General features: G+C 35.1%; 1 protein-coding gene across 4 annotated transcripts in view; it reads right to left on the reverse strand.

Annotated features, from left to right (window-relative positions):
* The window catches only part of LRBA (LPS responsive beige-like anchor protein), a 742057-nt gene that overhangs the window by 93312 nt on the left and 632465 nt on the right, over window positions 1–16280 (reverse strand). For all 4 annotated transcript variants that reach the window (XM_074272516.1, XM_074272513.1, XM_074272515.1 and 1 more), the window contains exon 48: window positions 7604–7771. In XM_074272516.1, the coding sequence (XP_074128617.1) occupies window positions 7604–7771 (168 nt within the window). The remainder of the gene's footprint in view (window positions 1–7603; window positions 7772–16280) is intronic.

Raw genomic sequence — 16280 nt, forward strand, 5'->3', positions numbered from 1 at the left:
CAGCTTAGCCACAATATTCCGTGGTGTTCTTTTTTAGGGTCTATTTCAGAAGGAGTTCGATGAATTCTTTCCACATCTACTTTCCCTTCTGTTTCTATTATCTCTGGACAGTTCTCCTTGATAATTTCCTGTAAAATAGAATCTAGGCTCTTTTTTTGGTCATAGTTTTCTGGAAGTCCAATAATCCGCAGATTATCTCTCCTAGATCTATTTTCCAGGTCTATAGATTTTCCCAGTAAGTATTTGACGTTGTTCTCCAGCTTCTCATTTTTTTTGTTTTGTTTGACTGATTCTTGGGTTCTCTGTGAATCATTCATTTCTATTTGTTCCATCCTGACTTTTAAGGAGTTATTTTCTTCTTTCACAGTTTTTAGTTCTTTTTGTAAATGCCCAATTTCGTTTTTAAATGAATTATTTTGCTCTATTGAATTTTTTTCCATTTCCCTAATTTTTTTCTTTTGAGAATTATTTTCTTTTTCCAATTCAGAAATTCTATTTTCTTGAGACTTTTTTATCTTTTCCAATTCAGAAATCCTACTTTCCTGTGTTTTTTTAACCTTTTCTAATTCACTAATTTTGTTTCCCTGCATCTCCTGTGAATTCTTTATTTTTTCCAACTCCAATTTCAGGACGTTGTTATTCTCTATCATAACTTCCCTTTCCTTTCCCCATTTTTCTTCGATCTCCCTCAATTTTTTAAGAGCTTCCTCTAGGAGAGAGTTATGTGATGGGGGGCAGGAATCGTTCCCCTTTAGGTTGTTTTCTTCTGAATCTCTGCTGTTAACTTCCTCGGGGTTGGATACCCGCTCTTTCTCTGTATAGAAGGAATCTATGGTTTTCCTGGCTTTTTTGTTCATATTTAAAAAATCTTTTGGGGTCTGTCCCTGGGGTAGGAAATTATTTACTTCTTTACCAGCTTCCTCCCAGACGGGACGGATGCAGCGGCTCCTGAGCCTGAGCTAAGAGAGAGCTCTGGGAGAGAGTTCCCCACCCCCTCCCTGGAAGTGCCTCAGAGGTGATTAGCACTACTGTGCTTCGAGGGCGTAGAATAGTGAAGACAGCACAAAGCCCAGCCTATGTGTCCGGGTGGGGAGTGGATGTCTGCAGCAGGTGACGTGAGAAGCCCCTGCGCTCAAACTGGAAGTGTCTGCCAGAAACCGCGGTCCCTAGTTCAAAGGTTCCGCTTCTCTGGGACTTCCTGGAGCTGAGTTCCACTCCCTCCAGCTAAGCTAGGCAGTGTGTGTTGCCTTGGGCCGTATCCACCCACTTGTCAGTCTCTTAACTATTCTCAGGAGGTAGCTGAGGCCACACCCCCTGGTGCCCAGATCTGCTGAGTCACCCCCAGGGTGGGGGGGGGGGAAATCTAATCTGAGTTTTAAAATATTTTGGCTTTCTCTTCTGAACTGCTAAATAATTAGCAGAGAAGAGCTAACAGCCTGTGCCAGATTCCTTTACCTCAGTGGCTTCTCTGATCCCAGAGCCCCTCCCAGCGCAATGGGCGCAGTGTGCCCCTACCCCACCGTCTGTGCTGGTCTCTCTTATTCCTCCCCTGAGAACTGACCTTTCCTGTTGAAACTCCAGATTCTCTTCAGCTGGTAAGTCGTGCTTCCAGTCCTTGTGGTATCTATCAGTCCTGAGCTAATTCTGAGACTTAATTTATCTAATTGGTTGTGAGGGAGTGAGGACGTTCACTGAGTCGTGTGTTTCTTCTCCGCCATCTTGGCTCCTGCCCACTGAATTTCTTGATTATTAATCAATCTGGTGTAATTTTAAAAGTTTTTTTTTTCTCTGAAGTGTCCTGTTAAGTAGCCATTTTGGAAGAAAGAACTGCTTTTTAAGTTACTTCCAGCTTCTCTGTTTACTTATTTTCATAGTACTTTTCATTCATATACTCTAGCATCTTCCAAGCAAATTGGTCTATTCATTGCTTCCTAAACTTGGTATTCCATTTCCTGCCTCTGTGATTTTTTTTGTCCTCGATAACTTCAATACATATCCTTAGCTTTTGTCAAGACTTAATTCATGTACCACTCCCTGATGAGGAGCTTTTCTAGAAGCCCCTAATAAATGTTCACTCCTTCAAATGATTTTGTATTTACTAATTTGCATACTTTATCACCCCAGAAGAAATTAAATTCCTCCTATTTTCTTTTTCCTTTATACTCTCTTTCCTAGTAACTTGATCAATTCCTATTGGTTTGATTATCATCTCTATGTAGATGGCTCCCACATTGAAATCTCCAGCTCTAGTCTCTTCCCTAAGCTTCAATATTGCAATTGATAATTAGTTGTTAAACTGGATGTTCCAATTTAAACTCAATAAATCTAAAATGAAATCGTTTATCTCCTCTCCTGCCCCTCCCCCCAAAATCATCCTCTTCCATATTTCCCTATCATTCTTTCAGGACCTTTACTCTTTTCTTCCCCATAAATCCCCTTATCCAATGAGTTGGCAGATCTTGCTATTTCTATCTTCCCATTCTGTTTTACTTCCAATCAATTCCCTCTCTTAACAAAACTACCTTTAACCGAGTTCTTCAATAAATTTCCCTTGGATTATCAGAATGGTCTTATAAATAATTTCTTGGACTCAAGTATCCTAACTCCCCACTCCAGCCCATCCTCTATACTGCTGCTATGTAAACAAAGATTCCCTCATTCTAGTTTTTTCCTATTTATTACCTCCAGAATAAAACAGGTACTCCATCAATTCCCCTACCTGAATTCTGCCATCTAGCCTAATTAGCCCCCTGTCTTTATTATATGTCATATGACTTTTCTCTTTCTATTAATAATTTAAAGCCCTTTAGAATAGATTTGAAGGACTCCAATCAGGCAGTGTTTCAATAAGGAATTTTTAAGTTCTTCTATATGAAAGATAAAAATATATCCCAAAGAGATCTTAAAGGAAGGAGAGAGACCCACATGTGCAGAAATGTTTGTAGCAGCCCTTTTTGTAGTAGCAAGAAACTAGAAACTGAATGGATGGCCATCAATTGGAAAATGGTTGAATAAATTGTGGTATGTTATGGAATATTATTGTTCTATAAAAAATGACCAGCAGGATGATTTTAGAGAAGCCTGGAGAGACTTACATGAACTGATGCTGAGTGAAATGACGAGAACCAGGAGATCAGTATACACTTCAACAACAATACTACATGATGATCAATTCTGATGGACGTGGCTCTCTTCAATAATGAGAGGATCCAAATCAGTTCCAATTGATCTGTAATGAACAGAACCAGCTACACCCAGAGAAAGTACTCTGGGAAATAAGTGTGGACCACAACATAGCATTTCCACTCTTTCTGTTATTGTTTGTTTGCATTTTTGTTTTTTTCTCAGATTATTTTTACCTTCTTTCTAAATCTGATATTCCTTGTGCAAGATAACTGTATAACTATATATACAAATATTGAATTTAACATATACTTTAACATATTTAACATGTATGAGACTACCTGCCATCTAGGGGAGAGAGTGGAGGGAAGAAAAGGAAAAGTTGAAACAGAAGTTTTTGCAAAAGTCAATGTTGAAAAATTACCCATGCATATGTTTTGTTTATATAAAGCTATAATAAAAAAAAGAAAAGAAAAATAACTTTTAAAAATAAAATAAAGTGTTTTATAAATGTAAAAAAAAAGTTTGCCAAAACCAGGGCAGCCAAGATTAGAAGGGAAGTAAAAAACTGGGGGAAAATTAAGGCCTTATTTCTAAAATATATAGAGAATATATAGAAGTGACTCAAATTTATAAGAACCATTCTCCAATTGACAAATGAACAAATATGAACAAACTATTTTCAGATTAAGATGAAGAAATTAAAACCATTTCTAGTCATATGAAAAAGAGCTCTAAATATTAAGACGACTCTAAAGTACCACCACACACCTCTCAGACTGGCTAAGATGAAAGGAAAAGATAATGATAAATGTTGGAGGGGATGTGGGAAAACTGGGACACTGATACATTGTTGGTGGATTTGTGAATGGATTCAATCATTCTGGAAAACAATTTTGGAACTATGCCCAAAGGACTATCAAAAGTGATTCAGCATTGTCCCTACAGGGATCCCAAAGCGACCATAAAAAAAGGGAAAGATGTTTGGAGCAGTCCTCTTTATAACTAGAAACTAAGTGGATGTTCACCAGTTGGGGAATGGCTGAATAAGTTATGGTATAAGAATGGAATGGAATATTATTGTTCTTTTTTATTAAAGCTTTTTATTTTCAAAATATATGCATGGATAATTTTTCAACATTAACCCTTGCAAAACCTTGTGTTCCAATTCTCCCTCCCCCAACACCTGCTCTAGATGTCAGGTAATCCAATACATATTAAACATGGTAAAAATATATGTTAAATCCAATATATGTAAACATTTATGAAATTATCTTGCTGCACAAGAAAAATCAGATCAAAAAGGGAAAAAAATAAGAGAATAAAATGCAAACAAATAACAACAAAAAGAGTGAGAATGTTATGTTGTGATCCATACTCAGTTCCCACATTTCTCTGGTTGTAGATGGCTTTCATTATTACAGGATCATTGAAGTTGGTCTTAATCCTCTCATTATTGAAAAGAGCCACGTCCATCAGAATTGATCATCACATAATCTTGCTGTTGCCATGTATAAGGATCTTCTGCTCATTTCACTTAGCATCAGTTCAGGTAAGTCTCTCCAGGCGAAATCATCCTGCTGATCATTTCTTATAGAGGAAGAGAACACTATACACGGCAACAAGAAGATTATGTGATGATCAATTCTAATGGATGTGGCTCTTTTCAACAAGGAGGTGATTCAGGTCAATTCCAACAGACTTGTAATGGAGAGAGCCATCTGCATCCAGAGAGAGACTATGGGGATTGAATGTAGATCACATCATAGTATTTTCACCTTTGTTGTTGTTTGTTTTTCTTTTTTATTTTTCCCCTTTTTGATCTGATTTTTCTTGTGCACATGATAAATGTGGAAATATGTATAGAACAGTACATGTTTAACATAAATAGGATTACTTGCCCTTTAGGGGAGAGGGGAGAGGAAGAAGGGAAGGAGAAAAATTGGGAACACAAGGTTTTGCAAAGGTGAATACTGATAAGTATTTTTGCATATATTTTTAAAATAAAAAGCTATTATTAAAATGTTTGTTATATAAACTCACCCTCTGGGAGAAAGAAAGGGAAGATACACAGGGGGGAATTTTGGCTACATAAAAAACAAGATACATACACATACCAAGCTCTACATTATGGAGATTTAAAATTACACGTATGAATGCTTTCTTATCTATAATATATGTAATCATGTTCATTTTATTTGGTAAACTAAATTTTTTTTGAAAATTAAAAATGCTCCCTATATGTATAATACTCAATAATAATATCAGTTGATAAAGCCTACTACTAAAAAAAAAAAAACAGCATGAAAAAAATTTAGACTTAAATAAAATGAAGTGAAGGAGTGGTTATGCTTTTCATATAAGTTATCTTTGATTTTTAAAAAATTACATATAAGCTATTAACTAAATATGAACCATATACCCAAAATAGTTTATAAACAAATACAAAGGATCATAAAGATAGATGTTTAGAGCTGCATTGTATCTCTGAAGACAGCTGTTAAAACTCTTCATTTTGAAGAATAGGAAATTGAGGCTCAAAGATTGCTCAATGTCACATAGTTACTACATAACAGCAGAAAGATTTGAATCTAGGTTCTTTAATTTCTAAATCAGAATTCTCTTCACTGTAATAAGAGGAGGAGAAAAAGAGAGTAGAATCAAAGAAATGAGTAGTCCTAATCATACATGGCGACAAAATATGATGAGAATAGTAACACTCTTCTGTAGTTTTGATTTCAAATAAAAAAAAAAAAAAACCAATCATGGAGAGAAGCAAAATAATTCATGCTTCTACAAGTGTAGCATTAATCAGAATCTCCTTTGATTTTGTTCCATGTTTCTTCTTTATTTCAAAATGTTTAAAATTCTATTCATCATGAAGGTACTAGGATACAATAAAAGAAAGCTACATCAATGTCAGTGAATCAAAAGAAATGATGATGAGTTTATTAGCAAGAATAGTTACTTCCTTATTTCAAGGATATGTATTTTCAGCGATGAAGGTTCTTTCTCCCTTATCTCTGTTCATAACCTCTCTAAATATATTAGAAGGCATTAGAGAATTATTGTCTTTCCTAATTCAATCACTTTGTGGTCAACATGACGACATGATTACAAGTGAAATTAAAGAGATTGGTCCTTGGACAAGAGGTATAGAGTCTATCACTAGGCTATTGCAATAAAGTCCATTGTGATACCTCCTTGTGCTATGAACTATGAGGATGACCTTAGATTACAAAGGTTTTATCAGCACAATACAAACTCCAGTAGATCCCACCAATCTGGAAATTCTTCAAGCAAGGGAAAAGTGATAACTACCAAAAAAATCTTTTTAAAAGGTATATAGAACCTTTAAATTTAACTAAATTTATCTTCCCAGTTCAAAGAAGGACTAAATTTACACTATTCCCCATTCAGAAAATTTTTGTTTGTTTTAGCTTTAAAGATTTCCAAGAAGCTATAGAATTAATTCTAATAAAAGGCAGAAAGTGACAATGTTGTAGGAGTAGATGAAAGAGAGAGATGGGATGATTCTTTTTCTATATTAGTGAAAGGAAATACAAAACTGAGGAGATGAAAACACACAAAAAAAAAATAACAGGGCAAGGGAAAGGTAAAAGACAAAGCAAAGGGAAAGGTACCAAGGGTCCTTTTCATCTTTTTACATCTTTAATTCTGCCATCCATGAACCTCCAATCACTGAGCATTCTTCTCCTGTCATGCTTCAGTATCTGGTTTGTAATCTTCTTTTCTAATCTAACCCTCATAGCTCCTGGAACCCACTTGCCTCCTACAGTGTTCTCCTCTAGTGATCTCTCTTCCTAGTCTAACATAACTGTTCGTTAGAGTAGTCTAAATATGGTATGACCACTAACTAACTAAGGTATGACTACCTTAGACTTTTTTTTAACATTAAATGAAATTACATTAAATAAAAAATAAACATTAGATAAGACAAAAAAAATTTTAAATTAAAAAAAAATTAAAATAATTAAATAAAATTGTACCAGAATTCCTGCTTTTGCAGAAGTTCTTCATTGTAACTTTTTCTACAAGGTACACTTATCTCTCATTACAGTAATTCTTTGACTGATACTTAGAAACACTATACAATGGTTTATAAGACTTCGTTTCCCTCATTGAGGGATAAAACATTAGGCTAATAACCTAACTGGATAAATACAAGTAAATTCTCCATAAAAGTAAAGATTTCCTTTATTTCCATATGGTATTTGAATCCCTTAAGCAATTTTATTATTCACAAAATAGCCCTTAAAATACAAATGAAAATGGAATAAACCATGCATTGCTCAAGATCATTTAAAATAAATATTTTAAAAAGAGTAACACCAGTGATATATGGTATTATCAAATTAAGGAAGGACATATTCAAAAGCAACCGTATGTTTCTAGAATTGGTACTGGAATGGCTCTCAGTTAAAAAAAACAAACCAAACCAAACAAAACAAAAACTTACCTCTCTCAATACAGGATCTGTTATTGAACTCAGATTGACAGCTCCCTCATAGGTCAGATAATAGAAGACATTAAGGGCTCGGACTGCCTCTGGTCCTTGCTGTTTATAGCCAAAAATGAGATCAATCCATTGGTGAAGCTGGCAGGAAACAAATTCACTCTCTAAGGCCTATAACAGAGAATAGATTACATTATTTTGACTTTGGGGTTATTAACTCTCAAGGTTATTCAGTCAATAACATTGTTAAATACTTACTGTGTGCCAGGCACTGTGTTAAGTAGTGGGCATATAAAAGTAAAAGCTAGTCTCTATATTCAAGAAGTCAAATGGGGAGACTCTGTTTAATCAGTCTACTACAAGATAAATTAGTAATAATCATCAAAAGGAAGGCACTAGAATTAAAGGAAGTAAGGTAGGTAAGTTTGGGAAAAGTTTCCCATTGAAGATAGGACTTGAAGGAAACCAGAAAATATAGATAAGAGGGAAAAGCATTCCAGGCATGAGGGAATAGGCTAGTGAAAATGCCTGGAGTCAAAAGTTGGGGGGGACTTCAAATAAAGAATTGCAAAATCAACTTTAGCAATCACTTGATGCTGAGTTATTTTAATTTAAATACAGTAGATTAAATTATTTAAAAAATTAAAAGGCTGGATTGATATACGAAAAATTTTAAATTGATGGAATCACTTGAAAAAATAAAGTACATATTCATTAAAAGATAAAACATATCAGAACATATTGATACTTCCTCTAAACATTGAGGCTGAAAATGCTAGTTTTTTTCCCCAGGAAATACTTTATAAGGATAGATAAAATAGTAACCACAGTCACTTGGAGAAACAAAAGTTCTGGAATTTTTAGGGAAATTAAAAAACAAAAAACAAAAAAAAACCCTCAACAACCCAGGAATGAAGAGGATATAGCATTTTCAGGCCTCACATTACATTACAAAATCGTAATCAGCAAATTATTTAGCTCTAATTAAAAAAAAAAAAAAGAAAATTACAAGAAAGACTAAATAAGAATCACAAACAGAGTTCAATAACCTCAAAGAATACACACATTAATTGGAGAACTCCCTATCCTTTTTTTTTTTTTTTTTTTTTTTAAACAGTGGTCTATATTTATTTGGGAGAATTTTCTTTCCCCAAGTATATTTTATTTATTTCATGGATTATTTTCCATTTAAAAAAAAAAAGGAAATTACAAGAAAGACTAAATAAGAATCATAAACAAGTGAATGGAATTACACAGACTTCAATAACCCAAAGAATACACACATTAATTGGAGAACTCCTTATCCTTTTTTTTTCCTTTTTAACAATAGTCTATATTTATTTGGAGAATTTTCTTTTCCCAAGCATATTTTATTTATTTCATGGATTATTTCTCAATTACATGTTAGAAAATGTTAACATTGTTTAAAAAATCTTTTTTGACTTCCAAATTCTCTTCCTTCCGCTTTCAAGAAAGCATTTTGATAAAAATTATACATGTAAAGTCAGGCAAAACATATTTCCATATCAGCCATGTGACAGAAGGAAACACAGACCAAAAAAAAAATCAAGAAAAATAATTTCACAGCGTATCATTCATATATGCCTTCCCAGGTTTTTCTGAAGGTATCCCGCTAACCATTTCTTTTAGCCCAATACTATTCCATCACAATCATATACCACATCTTATTCAGCCATTCCTTAACTGATAAGTGTCCCATCAATTTTCAATTCTTTGTCAATCTTTCCCATTTGACTATATTCCTTGAGAAAGCCAACTAAAGTTGATGCTACTTCTTACTCTTTTAATCTTTTGTAATTAGGTATATAACTTCTTCAATTAAATGAAATTATCCATTCCAAAGTTATCAATGATCTCTTAATGTACAAATTTAAAGGCCATTCCTCAAATCTTCATCAGATTTGACCCCTCAGCAACATTTAACATTGCTAATTACATTCTCCTCCTAGAATCTCTCTCTAGCTTTTTCTGATACTTTTCTACTGGTTTTCTGGATAGTTCCTTTTCAATCTCCTTTGCTGAATCTTTTCTCCTGTCATGGCCACTTCATCCATTTCATAACCATTCAGTAACTCTGGGTGTACTCTCAAAGACCTGAACCTGAACACTCTTCTTTTTTCCTGCTATGTTATCTTCCTGGATGATCTTATCAATTCCTATGGGTACAGTTATAATTTCTGTGATTATGATTCTCAGATCATATTTCTAGTTCTACTCTCTCAAGAGACCTCAGATCCCACTCTACCAGTTGCCCTTTAGACATTGTGTTACACAGATCAAACACATTCAAAATAGAATTCAGTACCATCCCCTCATCTTCCCATTCCTTTCCTACATCTCCAAGCTCTTGTCTTTTCAAAATTTCTTATTACTATATTCAACCATCCTCCCTGTCATCCATGCTCACAATCTTGGTATCACCCTCAATTCCTCATTTTCTCTTCACCCCAAATATCCAATAGTTTACCTTTATAGCATCTCTTATATACATTTCCTTCTCACCATTCACAAAAATATCCACATTAAATTCAGATTGTTATCACGACTCTGAAAAATTACAATAACTATTATTTTATTTTGATAACTTTTTATTTTATTTTATTTTTTTTCCTGAGGCTGGGGTTAAGTGACTTGCCCAGGGTCACACAGCTAGGAAGTGTTAAGTGTCTGAGACCACATTTGAACTCGGGTTCTCCTGAATTCAAGGCTGGTGCTCTATCCACTGCACCACCTAGCTGCCCCTACTTTTTATTTTCAAAATATACACAAATCTAGTTTTCAACATTCACCCTTGAAAAACTTGTTTTCCAAATTTTTTTCCCTGACTTCCTCCCAACCTTCTCTCCTACACAACAAGTAATCCAATATGGGTTAAACATGTGCAATTCTAAACGTATTTCCACATACAATAACTATTTAATTGGTTTTCCGGGTTCAAATTTCTTCCTCCTACAATTCATTCTGGGAACAAGAATCATTCCCATCTAGTAGTTCTGTGATCTATGATCCAGTCCCAGGGCAGAGAGAATACTTCGTTTTGAGCCAATATCAATTTTGAACTCGGTGGATATTAGTGTTTAGAGATATACCCTACATACTGGCAATGCTTATAAAAATGATAATAGTCATTACTGTTGTTTATCCTTTATTTTCAAAAAGGACCAATGACATCACAAAAATAATGGGGTCAATATCTTGATTTGCACATGAATTAGAATTAAGTTACTTAGAGTTGCACAAAATCATCAGACTGACTCTTTTTTCTAGTCATCAAAGACTAGAAGCAGCACAAAAATCACGATGACTGGCAACAACCTGGGATAAGTCGATGACTCTGGGGTTTTGATGTCTGATCGTCAAAGGCTCTAAATGTTCCACAGCATTTAGTGGCTTTATGGATTTGGGAACAAATTGTTCTCATTCACTCATTCTGCTAAGTCTTTGTATGCTTGAGGAGAGCATCCTCTCAGCAATGAGCTCGAGGCCTGGGGTTAATCCCATCTGGCAAGACAGCTTTACTAGGCTCTGGCTGCAGTTCCTACTGCAGTTTCTTGGAGCCAAGGTAAGAGTTGGGATATAGATAGACACCAAAGGTGGTTGAGGAACTCTGAAAGGTCTTGAAAAAGCTTCACACCAGAAGTGCTAATCCTTCTTGAACATCCCATCTATGAAAAGATATTTGTACCAATACATTGCAGGTCTGATGGTGAACTGACCAAACTATTCTAGAAAATAATTTTGGAGTTGTGTGGAAAAAAATCACCTTAATAAATTCGTGGTTTTGGTTCCAGGAATCCTATTCTCAGATAAAGAGATACTATAGTTCTTGTATACTGTATACAATGAAATAGAGGAAAAACAAAGTATGTGTAAGCTGACTGAAGAATGAATATGCAAATTATGATGTATGAATATATTTGAATATTAGTTTAATAGAAGGATAAGAAGAGGGAATACTCCTGATTTCACTAGGATAGGGAAATCCCAATGAAAGAAAAGCTGCACCTTAAAATTTACAGCTGTCATGGGGCATTTTACAGTTATATAACTTGCCAGGGTCACTCATACAAGATATATCAAAGAGAGAAGACTTGAAATCACATGTTCCTGACAGTGTGGGCATCTCTCCATGTATTATTCCAAATGAAAATATGAAGAATTTGGAAAATAAAAGATTTGGATAAAATATTGCAGAGTAAGTAGAACCAAGAATATACATTAAGTCAATGACAACAAGCATTTATTAAACACCTGCTGTTGATGCAGGTTGTGGTCCCTTCAAGACTAGTCCTTTCAGATGGATTTACTCCTGTCTGCTTCCCAACCCCTCCTAGCTGAAGAAGCTAGGACTTTTGATTCACAAATCCTGGTCAAAAGCACCCTTTTGAATTCCAATAGGAGATCCAGGCTCTTCCAGCCCCCATGGGATTTGAGCCAACTTGGGCTATCCCAGCTCCCATTCTAATGATCTGCTCAGGTTTCCCAACCTCCATCTAGCAAATTCTAGGCCTCACTGAAACTCAGCCAGGAGCCAATCTGGGACTTCACCCACAGGCCCCTTTAGCTATAAAAGAGCCAAGCTGGAGTCCTCTCTTTGTCGAGGTTCCAAACATTGCATCCTTACTCCTGGCATGCCCAGGATCTCTGCCCACTGGAATCCTGATTCTGATGCCCTTTTATCTCTACTTTCAAGTAGATAAGACTCTACTTCCAAACCCCACAATAAACCTCTTTTATCAATCTAGGTTTTCAGGTCTGTAAATTCCTTTACAGAGGACTCTTATGCCGCTACTAGACCTCGTTTAACTCTGTATCCTTGCGCCTAATCAAAAGGGTTGCAGGGGAGCTCTATTTGACTCCCTATATCCAGAACCTGCCACTTAGACCTCCATTAAACTTAATTTAATTTAGGTGTCCCAATTCTAGACCTCATCTCTATGTAGATAATGAATACAATGACTATGAAAATTTATACAGAAAAGTAAATGTAAGATCAAACATATATTTTATGTATAATATATAGTGTATATATACATACATAGATACATGTATTATTATACTATGTTATGTATTATGCAATACATAATTATGTTTATATAATACATATACATAATACATATAATTATATATGACTTATAATGACTTGTCCCCAGAAAAGAAAATGAATCCTTCTCCTTTTACTCAAGAAATGAGGCAGAAGGGGGTGTATTGTTATGTGAGCTGTCAGAAAGTGGTTGAAAAGTTGGCCAGTTTTATAAAACTGCTTTTTTATTATTTTTAATATTTGTTAGAAGTAATAGCTTACTTGTCAGGAGAAAGAAGAGTCATATACATGGAACTGAATGTGACAAAAAATGAAAGACATCAATAAAAGTAATTTTAAAAGAAAATACTATTCATAATCTGTTAACAGATTCTAAGTGCATTATCCCTGATGTAGATGTTTTAACAGTCCAGCCATAAAGAAAAAATAGACAGTTCAGCAAAAACCATAATCAGTTTGTATGAAAAAATAAACAGAAAAACAAATTTAATTCACACAGTTTATTCAAAACATTTACTGCAAAAACAAAGATTCTTCTGAGATTTTACTTTCTACATATTTGTTCCTTCTTTTAAAAACTAAGCTCCTAGGGCAGCTAGGTAGGGCAATGGATAGAGCACCAGCCCTGAAGTCAGGAGAACCTGAATTCAATTCTGACCTCAGACACTTAACACTTCCTTGCTGGGTGACCCTGGGCAAGTCACTTAACCCCAATTGCCTCAGCAGAAAAAAAAAACCACTAAGCTCCAATTTTTAATTAGTTTTATGCAATAATAAATATAAAAAATATCAAGAAAAAATTTTTCAAGAAAAAAAATTAGGTGAATAAAAGCTAATTCAATGAGAAATACATTTTGCTTTCTCCACAAAAATAGCAATGGAAAATTGGAAAAAAATGTGCATTTCAAACTTTTTGAGAATTATTAATTGTAGAATACTTACTAGGCTGAAGTAATAGTTAAGAGGAATTATTTAGGCAAGTAAGATTTTCAAAATCATTACAGTCATTGCTCTGTAATCACTACATAAATTAACCTGAAGTAATAAAAATAATAGTCCCCAAAAAACCTGATATAGTTCCATTTCAACAAAAATTTGGAATAGATATCTGAATTTAAAGAATTCTAAAATTTATTATATCATGCTAATTATAAAACCAGTTAAGCATTTTCACTGAGTTGGTATGTAAATAAATGAAAATGTTTGTATATGTTTAGTCACTTAAATGCTGTATTTTAAATTGGACATTAATCTAAAAATCAAAGATTAATTATTTTTTAATATCATATACTAAGCAATTTTTCAAAAAGTATGAGTCTGAGATGACCTTATAACTATGGAAAGGTTGGCACATGAAATATTAATATGAATTTATATGATGAAATTTTATTCACTGTTATGATGTCTTAAGTAACAGGCTGGTCATTATTAATATATAGCAGGTGGCATGGTGGATCAAGTGCTAGACTTAATCTGGGGTAGAATACTGCCTCAACCCTTACCAGCTAAGTGACCTTAGACAAAATTTCCTCATCTGTAAAAGGAGGATAATAAATTGATTGAGATGTTTAATGTGAGGTGAGCTAATCGAATGAGTTAATATATGTATGATGTTTTTAAAACTTTAAAATAAATATTTCACATTATCTGAGTCTCATGTTATAGAAATGTTTTCAGCTTCCTCTAATACCTACTCTGGCTTCCTGTAAGTCCTAATTAACGTTCCCATTGTCTATGAGAGCCTTTCCAACCCCTCTTAACTCTTTCTTTCTCTTAATTACTTCATATTTATACTAAAAGTAGCTTGTTTTTATATATTTTCTTACTTTTCCCCAGTAGCCTATGAACTTCAGGGCAAGGGCTTCTTCTTCTTTTTTTTTTTTTTTTTTTTTTTTTACTGCTCTGGTGCTTACCAGAGAAGGTACTTAATAGGCACATAGTAGGTATTTAATAAATATTTAAAGATGGACTAATGTTAACTATTTTTATTACAACCAATGCTCTACCTTTAGACAACAGATAGAACTAAACAATAACAGAAATAAATTTGGAATTACATAAATAAATTAATGAAAATATTCATAATCTATGAACCAGAGACTCCATTACTGGCTTTACATGCCGAGAAGAGCCTCAAAAAGAAGAAGAAAGCCCCTGTGCACATCAAAATATTAATAGCAGCATGTTTTTTGATCGCAAAGAACTGGAAACAAAGTAAATGTGCATTGACATTTATTATTTAGGGAATGGTTAAACAAAGTATGCTAACAGAACACCATGCTCTCAGAAATGATGACAAAGAGAAACTTGGAAAGCTCACAGGAATTATGCAGAGCAACATAAGCAAAGTCAAGAGAGCAATGACCACAATGTAAATAGGGAGGCGGAGGCAAGATGGTGGTGTAAAGGCAGGGACTCACCAGTGCTTCCCCAAAGCCCTCCAAGACCTTTAAATAGTAACTCTACACAGAGAGTCAGAACCCACAATAATATTCCTGCCAAGAGGACTTGGAAGGAGAGCGCTCTGGGTCTCAGGCGTGGGCAGGATGAAGCTGCCGCTCTGACTCCCCCAAACCAAGAGAAATCCTTGGGAGCCTTTGGATGCGTGGTGGCAGGGGGGATTTCCAGGCCTCTCAACTCATAGGCCCCAAAGACCATGCAGAGTGGTCAGCAGGAAAGGCTTGTCACACCAGGCTGGGAGGGAAGCACTGCCTGGCCGGCCTAGAGCAGGCGGTGAGGGGGGGCAGCCAGAGAGGCCTGGCCCACAGATGGTCACAACAGCTGACTGGAGGGAGATCTCTGCTGGGGCTGGGCTCCAGGGCTCTGTCCATACTCAGATCTGGGACACAGGCCTGGGCCACAGTCCTAGAGCAGGGAGAGCACTAGACCCCGAGAACTTTACAGCCAGAAGGGGGCAGAGAAGAGAGTGACTGTGAGGCTAGAAGTCCTGGCCCAGGCCAAGAGACAGCCAACACTCCTCCTTAGATCATCCCAGCCTGGAAAAACTGAAGGCGTCCAGATCCCCAGAAGGACCTCTGACGCTTGAGACTTTGCATCCTCCAGTCTGGAAACAGTCCTACTTTAATACTTTAACAAATGTAACAAATTAATACTTTAATAAAGAGTTAAAAGTCAAGTAATAGTTTGGGAAAATGAGCAAACAACAGAAAAAGATTTTGATTGTAAAGTGACTATAGTGACAAGGAAGCTCAAAACACACACACTCAGAAGATAACAAAATCAAGGCTCCTACATGCAAAGACTCCAGGAAAAATAAGAAGTGGCCTTAACCACTTCTTATTAATTAAAAACCAAGTCAGATGAAGAGCAATGAGAGGGATACAAAGGGACGTTCAGAAAGCCAATGAGGAGAAGAATAAGGAGGTACACAAACTCAATGAAGAAAATCATTCCTTAAAAATTAGAACTGAGCAAATGGAAGCTAATGACTTGATGAAGAGTCAAGAAATAATCAAACAAAACAAAAAATAGAAAATAATGTGAAATCTCACATTGGAACACTGAACTGGAAAATAGATCAAGGAGAGATAATTTTAAAACTATTTGACATGACCAAAATAAAAAAAAAGAGCTTTTCAAAAAATTGTACAGGAA

This window comes from Sminthopsis crassicaudata, chromosome 6 (assembly GCF_048593235.1).
Source record: "Sminthopsis crassicaudata isolate SCR6 chromosome 6, ASM4859323v1, whole genome shotgun sequence".
In the NCBI taxonomy this organism is placed as follows: Eukaryota; Metazoa; Chordata; class Mammalia; order Dasyuromorphia; family Dasyuridae; genus Sminthopsis; species Sminthopsis crassicaudata.